The sequence below is a fragment of the Tetrao urogallus genome, assembly GCF_951394365.1.
Source record: "Tetrao urogallus genome assembly, chromosome: 28".
Classification (NCBI taxonomy): Eukaryota; Metazoa; Chordata; class Aves; order Galliformes; family Phasianidae; genus Tetrao; species Tetrao urogallus.
In genome coordinates, this window is record NC_136841.1 from 1,151,476 (window position 1) to 1,175,566 (window position 24,091).

The 24,091-nt window shown below is 63.8% G+C and overlaps 1 protein-coding gene across 1 annotated transcript; it reads right to left on the bottom strand.

Annotated features, from left to right (window-relative positions):
• Nucleotides 1-274: 274 nt before the first annotated feature.
• On the bottom strand, nucleotides 275-19,475 carry IQGAP3 (IQ motif containing GTPase activating protein 3; the record flags this gene model as incomplete). Its single annotated transcript, XM_079547571.1, has 37 exons — nucleotides 275-388; nucleotides 493-601; nucleotides 1,194-1,295; nucleotides 1,405-1,571; nucleotides 2,186-2,398; nucleotides 2,667-2,754; nucleotides 2,900-3,041; nucleotides 3,121-3,223; nucleotides 3,829-3,961; nucleotides 4,214-4,446; nucleotides 4,801-4,885; nucleotides 5,257-5,397; nucleotides 5,725-5,949; nucleotides 7,569-7,732; nucleotides 7,821-7,973; nucleotides 9,076-9,284; nucleotides 9,540-9,609; nucleotides 9,972-10,043; nucleotides 10,852-10,935; nucleotides 11,791-11,949; nucleotides 13,766-13,908; nucleotides 13,993-14,160; nucleotides 14,467-14,557; nucleotides 14,650-14,813; nucleotides 14,900-15,024; nucleotides 15,655-15,815; nucleotides 15,896-16,059; nucleotides 16,400-16,487; nucleotides 16,569-16,732; nucleotides 16,855-16,933; nucleotides 17,106-17,281; nucleotides 17,409-17,522; nucleotides 17,645-17,712; nucleotides 17,884-17,960; nucleotides 18,690-18,767; nucleotides 19,032-19,188; nucleotides 19,411-19,475. 37 exons carry the CDS (start codon nucleotides 19,473-19,475, stop codon nucleotides 275-277), a joined length of 4,848 nt encoding a protein of 1,615 aa, XP_079403697.1.
• Nucleotides 19,476-24,091: the final 4,616 nt, after the last annotated feature.

The window sequence follows — 24,091 nt, forward strand, 5'->3', positions numbered from 1 at the left end:
CTATTGCACTTGCAGCCGCCTGCACGGCAGCCCGGCGCCACAGCCCTGCAGCGCCCTCACGCAGCAGCCATGCAGCACAGACCCCCCCCCCGCCCCCCACCCAAACTTTGCACACAGAGCCGCAGCGGCTCCCGCAGGCCCCCACTGCCACAGGGCTTGGGGTCAACCCTGAGCCCAGCGCTCTGCTGCGGCCGTGGCAGAAAGCGGGGTGGGGGGGAGCGGGGAGGAGGGGGGAGTGGGAATCACCCCCAGCGCCCCCCCCCCAAAGCGCCGCTCACTTCTTGAAGAACTTCTTGTTGAGCAGGAAGAGGAGCAGGTTGACGTTGACTTTGGCTCTGTCGAACATCTTCATGACGGCGACGCCTTCGTACTGCAGCTGCAGCAGCTCCTGCGCAGGAGCCACCGTCACCACCATCATCACCGTCACTGCCATCATCCCCCCCCCCCCCCCCCCAAAACCCCCTGCCCACCCCCCGGCCCAGGGTCTCCCACCTGGTAGCGCAGCTGGAAGCGCTCCATGTCGATGCCCATGAATTGGGCCTTCACCTGGAAGCAGCCGGGCTCCTGGCACGGGACGATGTCGAAGACGACGTTCTTCAGCCTGGGGGACGGGCGGCCGCTGCCTCGAATGGCTGCAAGGCTGTGGCGCAGCCCCCCGACCCCCCCCCCCAATTAACTGCGGGGTCACACAGCCACGCGGCCCCCCGGCACAGACCCACAGCTCCCATCTGCTCTGAGTCCTGCTGCTCCCCCAGCAGAGCCTGAAGGCAACTCACCCGGCCCGCGCCGTGGGGCTGCCCCACGCCAACCCCACCTGTGAGCCCCACGCGGCTGCAGGATCGTGGGCCCACAGAACCATTGGAGGTGGAAGGAGCCCCCAGAGGTCATCTGGTCCCAACCCCTGCGGCGAGCCGGGGCAAAGGTCCTGCAACCCAAACTATTCCCATGTTCTGATGGTCCTGAGGATGACCTTCAAGGTCCTCCCCACCCCAAAGCTGTCCACGGTTGACCTTCAAGGACCTTCCCACCCCCACCATCCCGCGGCTCTGTGAACGATCATTAAGGCAACGGAATCACAGAACCACCGGAGTTGGAAGGAGCCCCCAAAGCCCCCTGGTCCCCCGTCCCCCCCCAGCAGGGACCCCCCCAGCTCCCCAGCCTGAACTCAGACACCCCGGGGCCGCGGGACGCACTGGCTGGCCGGCAGGTCCTGGATGTCCAGCAGCACCCCCATCTCGCAGAGCCGCGCGGCGCTGTAGCGCAGGGGCTGCAGCTTCTTGCTCTTCCCGCCGAGCCTGGAAGAGAAGGGGCGCACGGAGCACCGCCATCGCCGGCCACAGGGGCGCGACGCCTTGCTCGGCGCCGCCATCGGGTTCTGCGGGGTTTCTCCCGAAGGCAACGCACTTGTGGCCGGCTGCCAGGCCGTCCAGGCAGCTCCTGATGTACTGGTTGTAATAATCGATCTGCTCCTCGTAGAACGAAGTCTTGGCGTCGAGGGCGCGCAGCGTCTGCCGCAGCTTCAGCAGCTCCTCCCTGCGGTGCTGCCGGTAGCGCCGCTGGTTGCGGATGTCCTGCGGGGAACGGAGCCGTGAGCTGGAAGAAAACTCCCCGAGCTTCGCCAGAGCCACCGAGCGCAGCGTGCATCAGAGTGCAGCTGGATTGGAGCCTGGGGGCCTTCTGCAAGCCCAAGGGCTCTGTGGGGCCGGGGGCAGTGGGCACGGCGGGAGGGGCTGGGTTGCATTTGGGGACCTCTGAGGTCTTCTCCAAGCTGATGGTCTGGGGTCCTGCCAATGGGCACAGCAAGAGGAGTTGGGATTGGACTCGACTCTGCAACCCTAACCGTTCTGTGACGCTCCTTAGGGACGTGGTGAGTGGCCACGGGTGGGGTGGTGACCTCGGAGATGTCCAACCCTAAGGACTCTGCGTCCCAGCCAGGGACAGGCTGGCAGCGGTTGGACTCGGTGGCCTCGGAGGTCTTTTCCAACCCAATGTTCAGTGACCCCATTTAAGGACCGGCTCATGGGCGCGGTGGGCTGCGCTCGGCTCAGTGATCCGGAGGGCGTTTCTGACCCTGACGATTCCGTGACCCCCTGCTCCTCCTTCTTACAGCTCTCAACATGAAGCAATGCTGCGTAAATGAAGTCGCCCCCTCCCTCCCAGAACGCCGCCATCTCCCTCGCTTTGCCTTGGCCAGCTCGTTGACGAGCCCCTGGTAGTGCTGGGCTGCAGCCACCAGCCCCAGGCCCTCCAGGCGCCGCAGGTTCCGCACGATCCTCCGCTTCTTCTCCTCCAAGCTCAGCTGGCCGGCGGCCATCAGCGAGCGGCGGTGCTTCAGGCTGGGGGGGGTCTGGGAGTCCCACAGCGCCCGCCGGCGCATCAGGTGGTGGTGGGAGGCTTCCTGGGGGGCAGAAGGGGGACGGGGTGCTGGGAGGCTTCCTGGGGTGCTGGGTGGTGGTGGGATGCTTGTTGTGGGGCAGGGGGCGCACAGCGTGTGCGAGATGGAGCTCCCAACTCCCGCATGTTTTGCCCTAAGCTCAAAGCCCAAAGCGTCCCTCGGCTCTGCAAAACAGAGCTCAGCGGCTGCAGGGGCGCAGGGCAGGGCTGTGGGGCAGGGCCGTGGGGCAGGGCCAGCCCCACATTCATGGGCTGCAGCTCAGCACTCTCACCTCCAGCTCCGACGCCGGCGTCCTCAGGATCTCCGTGAGGGACCCTCCTGGCTGGCACTGGATGACGTCCACCAGCATCTGCTTGGTGCTGGGGGCAGGAGGGGGGTGAGGCGCCCGCTCCGCTCCACCACCGCACATCCGAAGGGTTTTTTTGCCGAGCGCCTGAGCCAACATCCCCCCCCAAAGGATCCCGAAGGCTGCGGCCGTGGGGCAGCCATCAGCGCCGCCCTCACCTCAGCAGCAAGCTCCTGCCATCGCTCTGCTCGCCGCCCACCTCCGGCAGCGGCTTCCCGGTGAGGGTGAGGGAGATCTCCATGCTGCTGAGCTGCGACAGCGCGGGCTCCGTGCCCCCCCCTGGGCTGGGAGCACTCTCTCCTATGGGAAGGAGACTGGAGTGAGGGGGGGGTTGGCCGGGATGAGCGGGAGAGGTGCGATGGCACAGCTCTCTACGTACCGACGAGGGCCTGGACAGTGGGAAGCTCACCCAGGTCCTCCAGCAGCTCGTGCAGAGGGTCCCCGGGGTCGGGTGCGATGGAGTCCTGGTGCTCGAGGAGGAGCTGAGCAGTGAGAACGAGGAGTCAGTGGCAAAGGGGCACAGGGGGAAGGGGGACTTGGAGCAAAGGGCCACAGAAATCCTCTGCGCTCAAGTTCGTGAAGTGAGGGGGTTTGGGAAGGGGGCTGCAGAGCAGGGATTCGGGCGGAGCAGAGGGGACCGATCTGCTCTGGGAAACACGATGGGATCCAGAGGGGCTGTGCAGCCCTGCTGGGAACTGCTGGCTGGGTGACACCGTGGGACGGAGGGGCGCCGCGCTGCAGCACGGCTGCGACTCAGTGATGCTCCACCATTGGCCCATCCCTGCTCACTTCTGGGATCACCGGGGTTGGAAAAGCCCCCCAGGACCTCAGGTCCAACCCTCCCACCCCCCGTCACAGGGACACAAAGGACGATTTCAGACGTCTCCTCCAACCTCAGCGACCGTGTGACCCCATCCGCAGGCACGGTGGGGACGTGGGGTGGGACCCGCTGGTCTCGGGGGGGGCTTTTCCAACGAGCCCAACCCCGACCCACCGCCCCCCGCCTGCTGAGTGCATCCCTCAGCGTCGCATCACCGCGGGCCCTGAGCCCCTCCAGGGGACGGCGAGCCCCCGACGCCCCCCTCACCCTGTGCGTGGCGACGAGTTCCCCCGCCGTGATGTAGATGATGGGTTTGGCCACAGCCACCATCTCCGAGTACTCGTCCATGTTGAACCTCTCCTCGGGCTCCGGGACGCGGCAGGCGGCGGCGATGAACCTTCTGTGGGATCACCGTGCTGAGCCTCGGGCCAACCGCCACCATTGCCACCATCACCACCATCCCCACTGCCACCATCGCCACCATCACCACCACTGCCATCGCCACCAACATCACCACCAACATCACCACCATCGCCGCTGCCATTGCCACCCTCACTGCTATCACCACCACCATCACCACCACCACCACCACCACCACCATCACCGCCATTGCCACCCACCGCCCCCGCCGTGCCACCCCCCTGGCACCCACCGGAACTTGCCGTGCGTCTCCTCCAGGTAGCGGTTGGCCGCACACAGGTGCGCGTTCTCCCCCTCGAAGGCTTTCCGTGCGGCCGCGTGCTGCAGCACTTTGGCGATGGAGCCGAGGCTGCGGCGCTGCTCGGGGCGCAGGGCTGCCCCGGCTGAGATGTCCACGATGTCAAAGCCATCGGGGGCCACCACCGCCGGGTTCATGAAGCGGTAGTAGAGGAGGTTCCCCACCACCTGTGGGGAGGGAGACGGCCGCGTCGGAGAGCCTGCGCAGCGGGGGGGAGGGCTGCTCTATGGGACCCCCGCACAGAGTGCCTGCGGGAGGCATCTGATCCAGGAAACGTTTCCACTGAAGGTCTCTGCTGGTCTCTATACCGGGAGCACTGGGCCCCTGCACCCATACTGGGAGCACTGGGTCAGCCCATACTGGGAAGCAGTGTGCCCCTGTGCCCATACTGGGAGCACTGGGTCGTGAAGGTCATAAAGTCGAGAGGGAAATGGCAACTGAGGGACATCCTGGAGCGAGATCCCCCTCCCACAAACCCAGGGGTGCTGGGAAGCCCGCGTGGCAGCGCAGCCCCCAGGCACCTTGTCCAGCTCCTCCTCCGAGGCTTTGGGGAACTTCTCAGCCAGGGACGCCCGCAGGGTTTTGGCCACGTAGCGCATCCCGTAGCTGGAGAGAGCACAGGGGAGGAGGTCGGTCAGCATGCGGCGAGGGACCGGGTGCCAAATCCACCGCGGTGCCACCGGGGTCTCAGGAATCCCCGTCCCCATCTGCTGCCCAGCTGCCAGCCCGCACCGCCCCAGAGGAAGCCTTCCTCCTGACTCCCTTCTTTCTTACAGCTGCACCCCAGGAGCAGAGCGCTCGGGTTCAGAGGCCAAAAGCACCTCTGGGCATCAGTGGAGGAGCTGACATCGCTTCTCTCCTTGCCGGCAGCTCAAAGGAATTCCCACAGCAAGGAAAGGGACGGAAACCCCCCAGCGCCCCCCCTGCCCTCCCGGGACCGCGCTGCGAGGACGTGGGGAGCCCTGCGGGGTACGCACGGGATTTGATCCACAGAAGAGATGATGGCAGAGACAAACTTCTCTGTCACGGTGAGGAGAGTGCGGACGGAGATGTCCAGGCGCCGCTGGACCTCGGGGTGGCAGAGGGCTTGCTCGGGGCTCACCTCGTACGGGAGCCCGCTGCGCGAGGACACCATCACCATCACCATCACCAGCCCGGCACCAGCTGAGCCGCCAGCAAACCTCGGTGCTGGGCTGAGCCCCCCCCCAACCTCACCACTTTAAAACCAGGCTGAACCCCCCCCAACCTCACCACCCTGCCAACCCAGCACAAGGTGAGCCCTCCCCACCCAAACCTTCGCTCCGCAGCACCAGCTGAGCCCCCCACCTCACCTCACTACACCAGCACCAGGCTGAGCCCCCACCCAACCTCGGCACCCCAACACCGAGCTGAGCCTCCCACCCCACCTCCCCCCCGGCACCAGCTGAGCCCCCGCCCCACCTCACCTCCTCTGCCCGCTCTGTGACTCGGCCTGGTTGACCCACGCCTTGTAGATGTCCACGGGGTCGGTTCGGATGCTGAGGGTCGCATCCTGCAGCACCTCCCGCACCGGGCGGCCCAGGATCTGCCTCAGGGCGCTCTGCCCGCGGGTGCTGCGGTAGAAGCTGACCACCATGCGGATGACGGCGGCGTTGCCCGTCAGGATGTCATGGACGTGATCCACTTTGCACCTGCAGAGGGACGGGAGCGGGGATGGAGCCGGACGCGGCGCGGTTCAGCTGCCCGCTCCAGAACTGACGCCTCCTATTTATTGGCGTGGAAACGACAACAGCTGTGGACACTCCATGACGGGCGAATTCTCGGCTGCAGAACGATTGTTTGACGCTCCCTGCTGTCAGCTCAGTGATTCCGCCAGCACCTTGCTGGAATCTGCCCTGTGGGGAGCAGCCACGGCCACCGCACCAACACCTGGCTGAGCAGCGGCTGCCGTTCTCAGTCAGTTTGTGAGGGGTTTTTCACAGAACACCTGAACTGCTCAGGTTGGAAAAGACACCGAGTCCAACCACGGCCCGGCCGCGCTGCCCGCCTCCAGCAGCCCTCTGCGAACCCAGCCTGAGCACCACATCCAGACCTCAGCGCCCCCAGGGACGGGGCCTCGATCCCTCCCTCACAGCCCATCGCAGGGCTTCACAGCCCTCATCTGCACACGGGTTTGTCCTGACACCAGCCTGAACCTCCCCTGGCGCAGTGAGGCCGCTTCCCCCCATCCTGTCAGCGGTGCTGCGACCGCCGTTCAGGGACGGGCAGAGAGCAGCAAGGTCTCCTCAGCCTCCTCTCCCCCACACCAAACAGCCCCGCTCCTTCGCTCTCTCCTCACGGCCCACCTTCTCCAAGCCCTTCCCCAGCCTCGCTGCCCTGCTCTGCCCTGCTGCGGCCCCTCCGTGCCTTTTCTGTACAGAAGTGCCCAAACCCGAACTGGAGCTGAGGCCTCACAAACGCTGAGCGCAGGGCAGGACGACCTCCCTGCTCCCCTCGCCGCTCCTGATCCCAGCCGGACGCCGTTGGTTTCTCGGCCCCCTGCGCACACTGCAGGCTCGCCTTCAGCCCGCTGCCATCAGCACACCGAGCTCCCTGTCCATCAGGCAGCTTTCAGCCACTCCTCCCCAAGCCTGCAGGGTCGCCTGGGTTGCTGTGACCAAAATGCAGAACCCCACGCTCGGCCCTACCGAAATCACTTTGCCTTGGCCATCGATCCAGTCTATCCGGGTCCCTCTGCAGCGCCTTTCTGCCCTCAGAGCAGCAGCCCTTCCAGCTTGCTGCCATCTGCAGACCTACTGAGGATGCACTCAGTCCCCCCATGGAGGTGGTCAACGAAGGTGCTCCTAGGAGCAGCCCCAGAACGGAGCCCTGTGGGACCCCGCTGGTGCCTGGCTGCCCACCGGCTGCCATCCCAGCTTCTCCACGGGGACGGGGCAGTGCCAAAGGCTGCACGAAGTCCAGGAGAGCGCAAGGGCGGCCGTAAAAGCCTTTCTGACCACCAGTCCCTTCCCCCACATTTCGCCCTCACAGCATCCGTCACCAAGCAGCAGGGACGGGCAGGTCAGCGGTGCAGCCCCCAGTTCTGCTAAGGGAGAGCGAATGGGCGTCTGCACAGAGTCAGATTTTGGAGCTGCACTGACTGCAGCCCCTCATGTTCCATTTGGAGACCTGCAGCGTTGACTCCGACTAAAACGGAGCTTTTTGCAAATCTACCCAAAATTAACCTATTCTTTTCCCCAGCAATCTCAACACCCGTCCTCACGTCTCCTCACCACAACAGACCCTGCGCGGGGTCACCCCCCCCCCCAACCTGATCTCCTCCTGCAGGGCCGCCTTGAAGAGCTGCAGCAGCAGAAAGCCTTCCCGCGGGTGGGAAGCGTAGCCGAACAGCGTGAAGATGACGGGCTGCAGGAACGTGGTGGATTTGTTCTGAGGCACCTGGAAGAGCAGCCTGGCCAGGTACCCGGGCTGCGTCTGCAGGGGAGGAGCGGAACGGAGAGCTGCGCTCAGTCCCAGCACCTCAGAGAGGCGGGCAGTAGGGACCCTCTGCCCCCCAGCCCACCTGCAGCAGGTAGAAGAGGTGCTGGTAGGCCTCCAGCTTCTGCCGCTTCTCCTTGCTGAGAGATTTGAGCCCCTTCTGCTTGTCCAGGCACATCAGCTCCGACAGCTGCTCCCTGTTCTTCCTGGTCAGCTTCCCGCACTGTGACACCACCTCCTGCAGGGGGGAACCAATGCATTGCTACGGCTGGAAGAGACCCGTGGGTCACCCCGACCCCCCCACCACCCTGACCCCCCAACCACTCCCACCCCCAGCATCGGTGCGCTTGGAAAAGACCACTGAGATGGGCCATAAGGGAGCACTGGGTTGTCCTTGAGAGCAGAAGGACCTGGGGGTCCTGAGCGATGAAAAGCTGAACGGGAGCCAGCAGGGTGTGATTGCAGCTGGGAAACAAACGGGATCCTGGACTCCATCAGCAGAGGGGTGGCAGTGGGACAGGGAGGCGATCGTCCCCCTCTGCTCTGCTCTCTGAGGCCCCATCTGCAGCACTGCGTCCAGGGCTGGGGGTTCCAATACAAGACAGGGAGCTGTGGGAGAGGGTCCAGAGGAGCTGGAGATGAGCAGGGGCTGCAGCAGCTCCGTGCAAAGCCAGGCTGAGGGAGCTGGGCTCGTTCAGCATGGAGAAGAGGAGCTGGGGCTGAGCTGAGTGCAGCCTGCAGCGCCTGCAGGGAGCCTGCAGCCAGGAGGGGAGGCAGCTCTTGGGCAGGGGAGATGAGAGCAGGCCAGGGAACGGCTGGAAGCGGAGGGAGGGCAGCTGGAGGCTGGGGGTCAGGGAAGTTGTGTGCTGGGAGAGTGGTGAGGGGCTGAACAGCTGCCCAGAGAGGCTGCGATGCCCCGTCCGTCCCTGGAGGGGTTGGAGGCCAGGCTGGATGGGGCCCTGGGCAGCCTGGGCTGCTGTGAAACGTGGGCAGGTTGGTGTGCAGGGTGGGGTTGGAGCTCCGTGAGCCTGGAGTCCCTTCCAAGCCCAGCTATTCTGTGATTCTATGGCCCAGCCCAACCATGGGCGCCCCCAGCACCCAGCACCCGCTGGGAGGGGTCTCTTCCACTGGCAGTGTGTGCAGCAAGGGGGGGCTGTGGAGCGGAACTGGGTGACCCCACAGCTCTTCTCCAACCGTAACAACCTGAAGATCATCCGGTCCAACCCCACCCCGGCAGCCCAACACCTCCAGGGATGGTGCCCCCCCCCGGCAGCGCATTCAGGTGCCCGAGCGCTCTTGCAGAGAAGCCACGACCCCCCCCCATCCTGCCTGCTCCCCACCTGCAGCGTGGCGCGGTTCCTGACCAGCAGCCCGATCTGGACGTCCATGAGGCTCAGGTCGCCCTCCAGCTGCTGGCTCACACGGATCCTTTTGGCCACCTCCTCCCGCAGCCGCAGCACCTCCGCCTCCTCCACAAAGTCGTGCTGGCTCTGCTCCAGGACGTGGACGAAGCGCCGCACGGCGCCCAGCGGAGGGCTGTGCTCATGGACTGCAGCGGCACAGCAGCATCGGCGTACAGCCCCAGGTGGGAGCGGGCAGGGACTGGGAGCACTGGGACCGCCCCTACTGGGAGCACTGGGACAGCCCTTACTGGGAGCGCTGGGAAACCCCTTACTGGGAGTGGGCAGGGACAGTCCTTACTGGGAAGGCACTGTGTTCCTGTGCCCTGTACTGGGAGCGCTGGGTCCCTGCGCCCCATACTGGGAGCACACACCCACCCCCCCCCACCCCCAGCCGCACTCACCCAGCATCCTGTAGTCCCCGCGGGCTTTGTTAGCTCTCACAAAAGCCTGGATCTTAATGACAGCTCCGAGCTGCCAACACCAACAAGAGTATCAGGATGTGACCCTTTGGTGGCACCCAGACCCCACGGTGGTGGCACCCAGACCCCAGGGTCTCTCAGGGATCCCCCCTCAGCCCTTCCAGCTGTCAGCTCCATCCCTGCACTGTGTGCCCACAGCCTTCCCCCCCCAGACCCTCCCTCCATCAGAGACCTCAAAGCCTCCGTTGGGTTTTTGGAGCATTTTCCTCTCCCTGCCCATCGCAGCGCACACCACCCCGCGCTGCCATAACTTCCTTCGCCCACCACCACCCTCCTCCCTCCGCAGGGCTCCTCCAGGGGCTGCGGGGTGCAGCACCCACAGCAGGACGGGCTTCAGCCCCATCCATCGCTCACGTTCTTCCTGAAGTGGCGCAGCCTCTCCTGGTACCTTTTCCGAGCCCTCCACATCCTCACAGCCGCTTGGATCTGGGGGGAGACGCTCCTTCAGAACCAGTGGGGGGGGGAGGGAGGGGACAGACATGGGGCAGCCGTGGGGGGTGGGAGAAGGAGGAACAGCTCTGCTTCTGCACGGTGCGGCCGCTCAGAGCCCAGCAGGGAGCGCAGAGCTGGGGTGGGACCACAGGAGCAGCACGGCCCGACGCACAGAGGGCAGGGAGCTGGGAGCACCGAGGCACTGCTCTCATCCTGGGAGCACCGGGAGCGCTGGGTGCCCCTGCCCCACACTGGGAAATCATTGGGAAGCACTCGGTCACTATACTGGGAGCACTGGGTCCCTGCGCCCCATACTGGGAGCACACACCCAAACCCTCCGGCACCCCAGGGTCAAGGCTGAGTCTCTGGGCTTGCTACTGGGAGCGCTGGGTCGGCCCAGACCGGGAGCACTGCGTACCTCCAGCCATGCTGGGAAGCTCTGGGTCTTTGGGGCCAATACTGGAAGCACCGCGTCCCTGCGCCCTGTGCTGGGAGCACTGGGTCACACTGTGCTCAGAGGCGCTGAGTCCCTGCGCCCAATACTGGGAAGCACTGTGTCTCTGTGCGCCATACTGGGAGCACTGGCTCACCCCATACTGGGAGCACTGGGTCACCATGTCACCCCATACTGGGAACACTGGGTCACCCCATACCGGGGGCACCATGTCACCCCACGCTGGGGGCACAGCCCCCCAGTGCCGCCCAGCTGCACCGCTCCCCCCAGCAGCACAAAGCAGGGAAGGACGCCGCGCTCATCGCTGGCGACACGGAGGAGCAGGGGGTGAAGGCAGAGGAGGCCAACCTTGATCACGGCGTCCACGTGGGCTCGCAGGAAGCGCAGGCGCTGCAGGTAAGCCTTGCGCTGCCGGTAGCCCCTCCAGCAAGCCTGGGGGGAGAGCCAGAGAACGGCTGAGGTTGGAAGAGACCACCGTGGTCACGGCCATCCTGGCGACCACAACCCGTCCCGGCGGCCCCGCTCCTACCCCTGCAGAGCTACTGCTGTTGGAAAAGACCCCCGTTTGTGGGCACGGTGGGACGGGTTGGCGGTTGGACTTGATGATCTTAGACGTTGCCTCCAACAAGTCCGACCATCGGCCCATCCCCACCGCGCTCAGTTGTAGAATCGTTAAGTAATTAAGGCTGGAATAGATCTCCATGGTCATCGAGGCCAAGCATCGACTCATCCCCACTGCGCTCAGTTATAGAGCGATTAAATAATTAAGGTTAAAAAAGAACCCCAAGGTCATCGAGGCCAACCATCAACCATCCCCACGCCGTGCACCCAGAGAGTCGCTGAGCTCAGAAGGGACCTCCAGCGTCACCCAGTGCCACCGCCAGCCCACGGTGCCATCATTGAATCACGATGGCTGGGGGAAGATCCACAAAACCCCAGCCCACCGCCCGGCCACCCCCACCGCAGCCACTGCTGGAGTCACCCCGCTTGGAGGAGTCCTCCAAGATCACCGCGTCCGACCCCAACCGATCCCCACCTCCGTGCCCAAAATCCACATCCCTCATCACCACGTCCGACCCCAACCGATCCCCACCTCCACGTCCCTCAGCGCCGCTTCTCTGCAGCTCTGAACACCTCCAGGGATGGTAACCCCCGGCAACCGGACTGACACGACCCATCTTCCAGATCTGCTCCCAGACCCAAACCTGACCCTCCCCTGTTGCCACGCGAGGCCAGACCTCCGTCCTCGTTACCCCGAGAAGAAACCGACCCGGCTGCGCTGCCCACCTGGATCCTCACAGCTGCCTTCTGCTGCCGCCGCAGGGCCGCGAATCGCCGCCGTGCCAGGAAGCCGCGCAGGAGGGCCTGCAGCTGCAGCACGGCCGCCTCGTTGGACACCCACAGGAGCTGCCGGTCGTGGGCTGCGCTCACTTGGGTGACGATGGACTGCAGGGACACCAAGTGTTGGGTGAGCGCAGCGGCACCAGCACCTCCTGTACAGTCGTCCAGGCTGGGAGCAATTCCCCGTGCCACCCAACGCCAGCCCCCCCAAACGTCATCCAGTGCAATGCCAACCAATGCCAGCCCCCCAGTGTCACCCAGCCAACGCCAACCCCCTCAAACGTCACCCAGTGCAATGCCATCCTAATACCAGCCCCCCCATTGTCACCCAGCCCAACGCCAGCCCCCCCAAACGTCATCCAGTGCAATGCCAACCAATGCCAGTCCCCCCAGTGTCACCCAGCCAACGCCAACCCCCTCAAACGTCACCCAGTGCAATGCCAATGCCCCCAAATGTCACCCAGTGCAATGCCATCCTAATACCAGCCCCCCCAGTGTCACCCAGCCCAACGCCAGCCCCCCCAACACCACCCACTGCAATGCCAACTCAATGCCAGACCCCCAGTGTCACCCAACCCCCCCAAACGTCACCCAGTCCAACGCCAACCCAACACCAGCTCCCCCAGTTTCATCCAGTCCAACACCAACCCCCCAACATCCCCCAGTCCACCGCCAACCCAACGCCAACCCCCCATCACCCATCACCAATCCAACTCCAACCCCCCAGTGTTAACCCCCCCAACGCCCCCCATTCCAACACCAACCCAGCACCAACCCCCCAGCATCACGCAGTCCAGTGCTGCCCACTCCATTGCCAACCCCCCATCATCTCCCAGCCCCCCCAGTACCCCTCCCCCACACTGCCCTGCCCAGCCCTCAGCCCCACACCGACCCAACCACGTCCCTCAGTGCCACATCTAAACCAGGATCCACCAAAGTCTACGTTAAAGCTGGGCGCAGATGTTTTGCCGCAGGACGTAGGGACCTTTCAGCAGCCCTAAGCGAGGCCCCTCGAGGCAGCAGCGGGTGCCGCCACAAGGAGCGGGCAGCAGTTCGGAGGTGCACAGACCAGGGGCCGCGGTCCCTTCTGGCATTGAACCGAAGGCCGTAAAACCAAAGAGAACCTCGGCACCTCAAGGCCAGACCGGGGTCTGAACGTCGCTGCGATGTAACCAGAATCCGCCCTGCCTGCTTGGCTTCCATTTCGGCCAAATGCTCAGAGGGCACAAAATTCAAAATGTGCAATGGAAAAAATCCAAGAAATTAAAGGAAAACTCCTCCTTGCCCATTTATACCAACAAGTTGGTAAGAAAGAGTTGCTTGGTTTTTTTCCTCCATAAAAAAGTAACTCCTCAGAGCAGTTTCTCACAACTCACAACAACTCCTGATTTTTTTCCCAAGTTTTCTAGGGCGCTTTGCTAAGAACTTTCATGTCCTTTTTGCAGCTCATTGCAGCACCAGGCCACGTGCTGAGAAGGCTGCAGGCGTTTCTGCACACCTCAGCATTTCGATGGAGCCCTGCAGACCCTACGGACCTGAATGGAAGGGCGGAACGGTTGGGTTGAGAGACCCCAGAGATCAGGAAACGGCACCGCAGCACAGCGGGGCTGGGAGCTGCCCTACAGAGCATTGGAACCACGGCATTGCTGGGCTGGAAGGGGTCCTTGCAGACCAGGGAATCACAGCACAGCTGGGTTGGAAGGGATCCTATGGGCATGGAATCAGAGCACGGCTGGGTTGAAAGGGATCCTACAGAGCGCAGAACCTCGGGCTCACAGCTGGGTTGGTGGGGACCTCCCTGCCCCCCAGCTCAGGCTGCCCACTGCCCCCATTCCCCCCCCGGCCTCAGGCACCGCAGGGCCGGCGCCCCCACGGCTCTGCGCAGCACTGACCCGGCCCCGCTGCCCTGCTTGCCCCATACCTGGATCTCCTCCCGGCTCAGGTGCGTGGCACACAGCTCCCCATCGCCCGGCCGCTCCCAGCTGCCCTCGAAGCTCTGCAGGCTCAGGTAAAACTCGGAGCCGTCCCGCAGGCGGTGCCGCACCCAGCGGGGTTTGGTGCTCCCTGCAACCCGCATATGGCCGCTGTGCTACCAGGGCTGAGCATCCTCCCCGGACAGGACTGGGGGCTCCCATCCCTGCGCTGTACCTGTTGGCCTCTTGGTGGCCGCCAGCGCCTGCAGCTGCTCCTGGTACCCCGCGGCACAGGCGTCCCGCACACCGCGCAGCCCCACGTCCGGGTTCCGCAGCACCCGCAGCGTCTGCGCCGCCCGCCCTTCCCTGATGGCCTGGTTGATGGCGGCTGTGCCCAGAGCCACTGCGGGAACGGGGGTGGGGTGAGGAAGGGCGGGGGGGAGTCGGGGAGGGGGAGCGCAGAGATGAGGGGCTGAGGGAGAGGGAATGCGGGGTGGAGAGACGGGGGGCTCGGGGGGACAGAGGAGGGACTCAGGGATTGGGATTACAGAGATGGGGCTGGGGGAGGAGGAGTGCAGAGATGGGGGTCCTGGTGAAGAGGGAGCATAGGGCGGATCAAAGATCAGGGTCTCAGGAAGGAGAAGAGCAGAAATGGGTGGAGGGACCGGGGGGGACAGGGTGCAGAGCTGCCCGGCGCAGCCCCACTCACTGCGCCTCGCCGCCGCCGTCTCCTCGTTGGCCGCACGCACCCCGCGCTCGATCTCCTCCCACCACAGCTCAGCTCCGCCGTCCCCGGTGGCCTGAAGTGTCGGGGAGGGGGGTCGGCGTCCAGCCAGCCGGGCAGCCCCCGGCCCGCAGCCCCCGGCCCGCCCTTCGCGTCCCCGCCCCGCACCTGGGCTTTGGCCGCCCGCGCGCGGCCGAGGACGCGGTGGTAGCGCGGGGCGTTGGGCGGAAGCACGTCGGGCAGAGCGGCCGCGGGCAGCAGCAACGCCGCCAAGGTCTTCCGCGGGTCCGCGAGCCGCAGCGCCGCGTTGATGCGCCGCACCGCCAGCAGCCCTGCGGGATGGGAGGCTGTGGGGCCCCGCGTAGCGCCGCCGGGCTCCCTGCCCCCTCCCGGAGGGACGCGGCGTGGCGCGACTCACGGTCGTTCTCGTCTCGCACCGAGGAGTTGGTGGCGTTCACGCCGTCCTGGATGTCGGTCCAGCTCAGGAACTCCGCCCCGGCTTTCCTGCGTCGGTCCTTCAGCTGCAGCAAGGAGTCGAAGTACCTGCGGGGGGCGGGGGGGAACGCGGGGCAGGGCAGAGCGAGGGGCCGCGGTCGGACTGGGTGACCTCGGGGGTCTTTGCAAGCTTACCGACCCCAGAAATGGGCAGAGTCGGGCTGCTGCCTGGGGGCGGTTGAGCGGGGATGGGGTGGGGATGGACTCGGAGGTCTCCTCCAAGCTGAGCGATGCCGCGGGTGAGCGGGCACAGGGGGCCACGGGCCGGCTGCTGGACGTGGAGACCTCCAACCTTAACAGCTCCACGAGGGGCACGGAATGATCTCCGAGCTGCCATCAGCCTTAATGAGCACGGCTGGATTTACAGCTGGAGGTGACCTCTGGGGGCTTTTCCACCCTGAGGAACTCTGAGCGCACTGTGGGGGGGCTGGATCGTTTGGGGGAAGGTCTTCGCCACCCTGAAGGGTTCTGTGTGGGGGCAGTGGGGGAACAGGGGGTTTGGAGTGGACGATCCAAGAGGGCTTTTCCAATTATAAAGAATCGATGATGGGAGGCAGGGAAGCCCACCGCCCAGCCAGCCTCCTCCCTTCCCAGGCAAGCAGAGAGAGGAGCTGTGGAACCAACCTTCCCCACCCCCCAGCCCCCCAGAGACCCCCTCACCCACCCCCCATCCCTCACCGCCGCGCGTTCTCCTCCTCCACACCCGACAGCCCCAGCGCAGGGCTGAGCAGCGCAGCCCAGAGCTCCTCGGGGTTCCCGGCGTCCAGAGCTCTGTTCACCAACGCCACGGCCGAGAGCATCTCCACGGCCACAAACAGCTCCTCGTGCAGCAGCTCGCCCTGCGCGGGGCACAAACGCACCCTGAGCCCCCGCGGGCCCCCCCCCCCCTTCCCGCCCCACGCCGCCCCGCGACCCCCACCCTCGGGTGCTGGCGCTGCAGCAGCGCCAGCTGCTGTTGGTAGAGCGCGGCAGCGTGGGGGAGCGCGGCTGGGAGCTGCGCCGACGGCTCCAGCAGCGCCTGCAGCGTGGCGGCCGGGATCCCCCGCCGGATGGCCGCGTTGATGGCGCTCACAGCCCGCAGCGCTGCCGGAGAGAGCGGGGATGGGGCTGAGGAGCCGCGCGGAGCTGCGCCCCATTGCAGCCCCTCTGGATTCCGCGCTCCCCCGCCCCTCCTTCCCGGCCCCCCACACACTCCCAACCCCTCCCTCCTTCTCCCTCGGCCACCCTCATCTATAAGATCAGGTCCCCCAGAGGCCCCCCAGTTCACACCGCCCCACATCCCTCCTTTCCTAGGATCCAGAGCTCCCCTACCCTGACCTCCTACTGCAGACCCCCACCCATACAACCCCACATCCCCCGTTCCCCATCCTAGCTGTAGGATCCCCCCCCTCCAGCCCCACATCCCCCCCCCATGCCCACTCACTGGCTCGCTCCTCCTCTCCCCTCTCGTTGGCCACCTGGATGCCCACGGCCACCTCCTCCTCCTCCAGCAGCTCCACGTAGCCCAGCTCCTATGGATGCAGAAAGCATTGGGACCCCCGCAACTCCACCCAGAGCCCCCCAACGGGGGCACCGCCGCTCCGAGCCCCCACCAGAGCCTTCTGCTGCCGCTGCACACGGAGCTGCTCCAGGCAGAGCTGCAGGTCGTCCCGCTGGAGGCGCGGGAGGCTCAGCGCAGGGTCCTGCAGCGCGCGGTGCAGCAGCAGCGCATCCCCTCTCTGCACAGCGTCGTCCACCTCCTCCAGAGCCGCGTGCACTGCAGGGGGGGCACAGCAGGGCTCAGAGCGAACCCCGCACCAAACAAAGCTGACATCTCTCCATGGAAACGCCTGGTGGGGCCACAGCCCCCCCACGAAGGAGAGCGGGCGCACGGCTCACCGTTGGCCCTGCTGATGCTGCCCTGGATCTCTTCCTGCGTCAGGCAGCAGGTGTAGATGTCCTCCCCCTCCTCTGGGACCTGCGGGTGCCGCTGTCACCGTCCTGCATCCCCCGCTCGCTTCCCAACCCACATCCCAAAGAGTAAAGAAAAAAAGACCCCAACCCCCCCCCCCCCCCCCATTTCTCACCGATTTCCCCCGGCCCTGCAGGAGCTGAGCGCCTCCCTCACCCCCCAGTCCCCCATTTCTCACCCACTCCCTGCGGCCGCCCTTCTCCCTCTGAGCCCCGCGCAGCACATCCTGGTAAGCGGCCGCCAGCGCCGTGCGCAGCCCCCGCAGCATCGCCCCGGGGTGGAGCAGCGCCTCCATGGTCTGCGCCGCGTCCCCGCGCTGCACCGCCACGTTGATGGCCAGCACGGCCGCGTGCACTGCGGGCAGCGCGCAAAGGAGACCCGTGAGGTCGCCCATCCGCCGAGACCCCCCAGGGCAGCCCCACATCTGGGTCGGGGGGTGGCAGAGGGATGCTTCCCCCCCCCCCCCCCCCCCCCCCATCACCTGCTGCCTCATCCAGCGAGAGTTCATCGGCCAGGATGCCCTTGATGCGGCCGAACGCGGGCAGCTGCAGCCCCAGCTTCTCCAGCTCCCGCCCCGCGTCGCTGATCTCCTCCTCTGGAGCAGCAGGGGAGATGGCACCGCTCGGCCCCCAGCACCAGGACCCCCCTCCCCCCAGTCCCACCCCCATCCATCCCCCCAGAGGGACCCAGAGCCGCAGCCCCCGCGCAGGGCCGTACCGGTGAAGTCCACCTTCCCAGACAGGTCCTGGATCTGCGGGGCCAACCCCAGCTTGAAGAGGTACAGACTGCGGGACGGAGCGCAGCGTCAGCTCCCACCCCACTGCTGGGACAGGAGGGGGGGCTGCAGCCCCACAGCCCCCGAGTGGGGCGGCCCCACCAGCAGGGACAGCAGGGAGAGGCGCCCGTCCTGCAGTGACGCAGCCGGGGGGGTGGGGATGGGAGTGGGACCCCCCAACCTGAGCGCGTGCAGGCAGTACACCGCCCTGGGCATGTTCTTCTTGTCGTAGATGTCGGTGGTCTCCGGGTGGAAGATCTGAGGTCATCCAGTGCCACCCAGCAGCCATTTGAGGGGGGAGCAGGAGGGGGGACAGAATCGAGATGGGTCCAATGTGAGGGGGAGGGGGGGCAGAGGGATGAATCCTCACTGCAGCCCTTGCGCTGCCCCCCCAACCCCAAAACACACACAGCCCCCATGGGGGCATCCGCTAGGACCCAGAGATGGGGGAACAGTGGGGGGGGGCCAGGGACTGGGATACAGCTTGGGGGGCGGGGGTGGAAGGGGGACACAGCCACACCAGAGGGGGGGATGCAGGGAAAGGGGGTGGGGGACACATTGAAGGGGAACCTGGGACAAGAACACCTGGGGGGGCAGGAAGGTGGAGTGGGGGGACCCAGAGTCAGGGACACAGTTGATAGAGGGGGGGAGGGGGGATGACACAGACAGGGACACTGTTAGGGGAGGGGGGTGACATGGTGGAGGGGACCCAGGGACAAGGACCAAGTGAGGGGCACACAGGGAAGAGGGAGTGGGGGGGAGGGTCTCCAGAGGGGACCCAGGAACGTTTTGGGGGGGAGGATGCAGCAGAGGGGGGGGATACCCAGGGACAAGGTGAGGGGGACACAGTGAGGGAGACCCAGGGATGGGGGGAACACAGTGGGGGAGAAACAGCAAAAGGGATCCAGGGATGAGGAGGACACGGCGGGGGACATCCAGGAGGGGGGGGGAAAACATTGGGGGATACCCAGGGAGGGGGGGCCTCACCGAGGGCAGCCCGAGGCGGCTCAAGGCACAGCGCCAGTGGTTGATGTTGTCTGTGTGCCGGAACTGCAGCCCGCTCACCTGCACAAGGAGCAGACGGGCCGGGGTGACACCCACCACAAATAGCACCCCCACCACCCCCAAATACCACCACCCCCCCCCGGGCCCCCCAAGGACAGCCCAACTCTCAGGGTTCGTTCCCACCTGCAGTCCTAAAGGCGATGGACCCGTGAGGCTGAGAGGACCCCCAACCCCCATCTGCTCTTATAAGCTCCAGGGAGGCTTTGAGCTGCCACCTGAAGGTCGCCCTATAGGACCTGGCCCCCCGTGCGCCCCCCCCCTCACCCTATAGCGCGTCTGCTGGGGGTCGTAGATCCTCGCAGGAGGGACGGCGTCAGGGGCGAAGCGGTGGCCCAGCCTGGCCAGCAGCACGCCATTGCGCAGGTTCTCCTCCAGCTCGGTGGGGGGGGGCAGCTCCTCACCCAGGCAGGTCTCCATCCAGCTGGGGTTGAGGGGAAGGGGGGGCTCACAGAGGGGTGGCACCGAGCTCCACCTCCCCCCCCCCCATTTGTGCTCACGGGGAAGGGCAGCCCCCCCCAACCTCCTCCCTCCAAAGGAACCCTACAACTCTCACTCAGCCCGTGCCTTCTCTCCTCTCTGACGCCGGACCCCCCCCCCCCCCCAAGCTGGGGGTGTTTGGGAGCTGGGGGAGGGGGTGCCTCACCGCTTGGCCTCCTCCAGGCGGCACAGGTATTGGTAGGCGACGTTCTGCCGCCGCTGCTCGTCCATCTGCTCCGCGCTGGGACGCTCCCCTGCAGCAGGGACCCCCACGTCACCCCCCCCCACGTCGCCCCCCCCCACGTCGCCCCCAGCCCGTTCTCCCCCGAGGGTGGGGGAAGCACCGAGGTATCGCGGTGGCGGTGCCATGGAGACCCCCTGCCCCATTTCCTCCCCCACGACCCTGAGCCCGCATCTGGGGCTTGGAATGGGGGGGACAGGACAGCGAGGCGATGATTTCGGGGTCTCCATGGCGCCACAGGGATGGGGGACCTTCCCAAGCGGGGGCAGCAGCACCCGCAGCACCCGCAGCACCCGCAGCACCCGCAGCACCCGCAGCACCCGCAGCACCCGCAGCACCCGCAGCACCCGCAGCACCCGCAGCACCCGCAGCACCCGCAGCACCCGCAGCACCCGCAGCACCCGCAGCACCCGCAGCCCCAAACAACCCCCCACGCCCCCGGACACAAAACAACCCCAAACGCCCCCCAGCCCCAAACACAGCAGCTCGCAAATCCCAACGGCCCAAAGCATCCGCTCCCCGCTCCCCGCTCCCCGCTCACATTGCGGCCGTTCCGCTCCGTCCATGGCCGAGATTTGAATCTCCCGCCGGGGGTCACGTGACGCAGAGGACAGCAGTCACGTGGAGCCGCGCGGGGGCTGCTGGGAGTTGTAGTTCGTGCTGCTGGAGTCAATGGGGCGCAGCGTGGGCGCTGCTGGGGGGATCCCGCAGCTGTGGTACCCGGTACAGCAATGTCACCATCACAGCAGTGTCACCATCACAGCAGTGTCACATCACAGCAGTGTCACCATCACAGCTGTGTCACCATCACAGCAGTGTCACCATCACAGCAGTGTCACATCACAGCAGTGTCACCATCACAGCTGTGTCACCATCACAGCAGTGTCACATCACAGCAGTGTCACCATCACAGCAGTGTCACATCGCAGCAGTGTCACCATCACAGCTGTGTCACCATCACAGCAGTGTCACCATCACAGCAGTGTCACATCACAGCAGTGTCACATCGCAGCAGTGTCACCATCGCAGCAGTGTCACATCACAGCTGTGTCACCATCACAGCAGTGTCACCATCACAGCAGTGTCACATCACAGCAGTGTCACCATCACAGCTGTGTCACCATCACAGCAGTGTCACATCACAGCAGTGTCACCATCACAGCAGTGTCACATCGCAGCAGTGTCACATCACAGCAGTGTCACCATCACAGCAGTGTCACATCACAGCAGTGTCACATCGCAGCAGTGTCACATCGCAGCAGTGTCACATCACAGCTGTGTCACCATCACAGCAGTGTCACATCACAGCAGTGTCACATCACAGCTGTGTCACCATCACAGCAGTGTCACCATCACAGCAGTGTCACATCGCAGCAGTGTCACCATCACAGCAGTGTCACATCACAGCAGTGTCACCATCACAGCAGTGTCACCATCACAGCAGTGTCACATCGCAGCAGTGTCACCATCGCAGCAGTGTCACATCACAGCTGTGTCACATCGCAGCAGTGTCACATCGCAGCAGTGTCACATCACAGCTGTGTCACCATCACAGCAGTGTCACATCACAGCAGTGTCACATCACAGCTGTGTCACCATCACAGCAGTGTCACCATCACAGCAGTGTCACATCACAGCAGTGTCACCATCACAGCAGTGTCACATCGCAGCAGTGTCACATCGCAGCAGTGTCACCATCACAGCAATGTCACCATCACAGCAGTGTCACATCGCAGCTCTGTCACCATCACAGCAGTGTCACATCACAGCTGTGTCACCATCGCAGCAGTGTCACATCACAGCAGTGTCACATCGCAGCAGTGTCACCATCGCAGCAGTGTCACATCACAGCTGTGTCACCATCACAGCAGTGTCACCATCACAGCAGTGTCACATCACAGCAATGTCACCATCACAGCAGTGTCACATCGCAGCAGTGTCACATCACAGCAGTGTCACCATCACAGCAGTGTCACATCGCAGCAGTGTCACATCGCAGCAGTGTCACATCACAGCTGTGTCACCATCACAGCAGTGTCACATCACAGCAGTGTCACATCACAGCTGTGTCACCATCACAGCAGTGTCACCATCACAGCAGTGTCACATCGCAGCAGTGTCACCATCACAGCAGTGTCACATCACAGCAGTGTCACATCGCAGCAGTGTCACATCACAGCTGTGTCACCATCACAGCAGTGTCACATCACAGCAGTGTCACATCACAGCAGTGTCACATCGCAGCAGTGTCACCATCACAGCAGTGTCACATCACAGCAGTGTCACATCGCAGCAGTGTCACATCACAGCTCTGTCACCATCACAGCAGTGTCACATCACAGCAGTGTCACATCCCAGCAATGTCACAGCACAGCAGTGTCACATCACAGCAGTGTCACATCACAGCAGTGTCACATCCCAGCAATGTCACATCACAGCAGTGTCACCATTACAGCTCTGTCACCATCACAGCAGTGTCACCATCACAGCTCTGTCACCATCACAGCAGTGTCACATCACAGCAATGTCACATCACAGCAGTGTCACCATCACAGCTCTGTCACCATCACAGCAGTGTCACATCACAGCAGTGTCACATCACAGCTCTGTCACCATCACAGCAGTGTCACCATCACAGCTCTGTCACCATCACAGCAGTGTCACATCACAGCTGTGTCACATCACAGCTGTGTCACCATTACAGCTCTGTCACCATCACAGCAGTGTCACCATCACAGCTCTGTCACCATCGCAGCAGTGTCACCATCACAGCAGTGTCACATCACAGCAGTGTCACCATCACAGCTCTGTCACCATCACAGCAGTGTCACATCACAGCAGTGTCACCATTACAGCTCTGTCACCATTACAGCTCTGTCACCATCACAGCAGTGTCACATCACAGCAGTGTCACATCACAGCTGTGTCACATCACAGCAATGTCACATCACAGCAGTGTCACCATCACAGCTGTGTCACATCGCAGCAGTGTCACATCACAGCAGTGTCACATCACAGCAGTGTCACATCACAGCTGTGTCACATCACAGCAGTGTCACATCGCAGCAGTGTCACCATCACAGCAGTGTCACATCCCAGCAATGTCACATCACAGCAGTGTCACCATCACAGCTGTGTCACATCGCAGCATTGTCACATCACAGCAGTGTCACATCACAGCAGTGTCACATCGCAGCAGTGTCACCATCACAGCAGTGTCACATCACAGCTGTGTCACATCGCAGCAGTGTCACATCACAGCAGTGTCACATCACAGCTGTGTCACATCACAGCAGTGTCACATCGCAGCAGTGTCACATCGCAGCAGTGTCACATCACAGCAATGTCACATCACAGCAGTGTCACATCACAGCAGTGTCACCATCACAGCAGTGTCACATCACAGCAGTGTCACATCACAGCAATGTCACATCACAGCAGTGTCACCATTACAGCTCTGTCACCATCACAGCTGTGTCACATCGCAGCAGTGTCACATCACAGCAGTGTCACATCACAGCAGTGTCACCATCACAGCAATGTCACATCACAGCAGTGTCACCATCACAGCTGTGTCACATCGCAGCATTGTCACATCTCAGCAGTGTCACATCACAGCAGTGTCACATCACAGCTGTGTCACATCGCAGCAGTGTCACATCACAGCAGTGTCACATCACAGCTGTGTCACATCGCAGCAGTGTCACATCGCAGCAGTGTCACATCACAGCAATGTCACATCACAGCAGTGTCACATCACAGCAGTGTCACCATCACAGCAGTGTCACATCACAGCTGTGTCACATCACAGCTGTGTCACCATTACAGCTCTGTCACCATCACAGCAGTGTCACCATCACAGCAGTGTCACATCACAGCAGTGTCACCATCACAGCTCTGTCACCATCACAGCAGTGTCACATCACAGCAGTGTCACCATCACAGCAGTGTCACATCACAGCAGTGTCACATCACAGCAGTGTCACCATCACAGCAGTGTCACATCACAGCTGTGTCACATCACAGCAGTGTCACATCACAGCTCTGTCACCATCACAGCAGTGTCACCATCACAGCAGTGTCACATCACAGCAGTGTCACCATCACAGCAGTGTCACATCACAGCTCTGTCACCATCACAGCAGTGTCACATCACAGCTGTGTCACCATTACAGCTCTGTCACCATTACAGCTCTGTCACCATCACAGCAGTGTCACATCACAGCAGTGTCACATCACAGCTGTGTCACATCACAGCAATGTCACATCACAGCAGTGTCACCATCACAGCTGTGTCACATCGCAGCATTGTCACATCACAGCAGTGTCACATCACAGCAGTGTCACATCGCAGCAGTGTCACATCACAGCAGTGTCACATCACAGCTGTGTCACATCGCAGCAGTGTCACATCACAGCAGTGTCACATCACAGCTGTGTCACATCACAGCAGTGTCACATCGCAGCAGTGTCACATCACAGCAATGTCACATCACAGCAGTGTCACCATTACAGCTCTGTCACCATCACAGCTGTGTCACATCGCAGCAGTGTCACATCACAGCAGTGTCACATCACAGCAGTGTCACCATCACAGCAGTGTCAC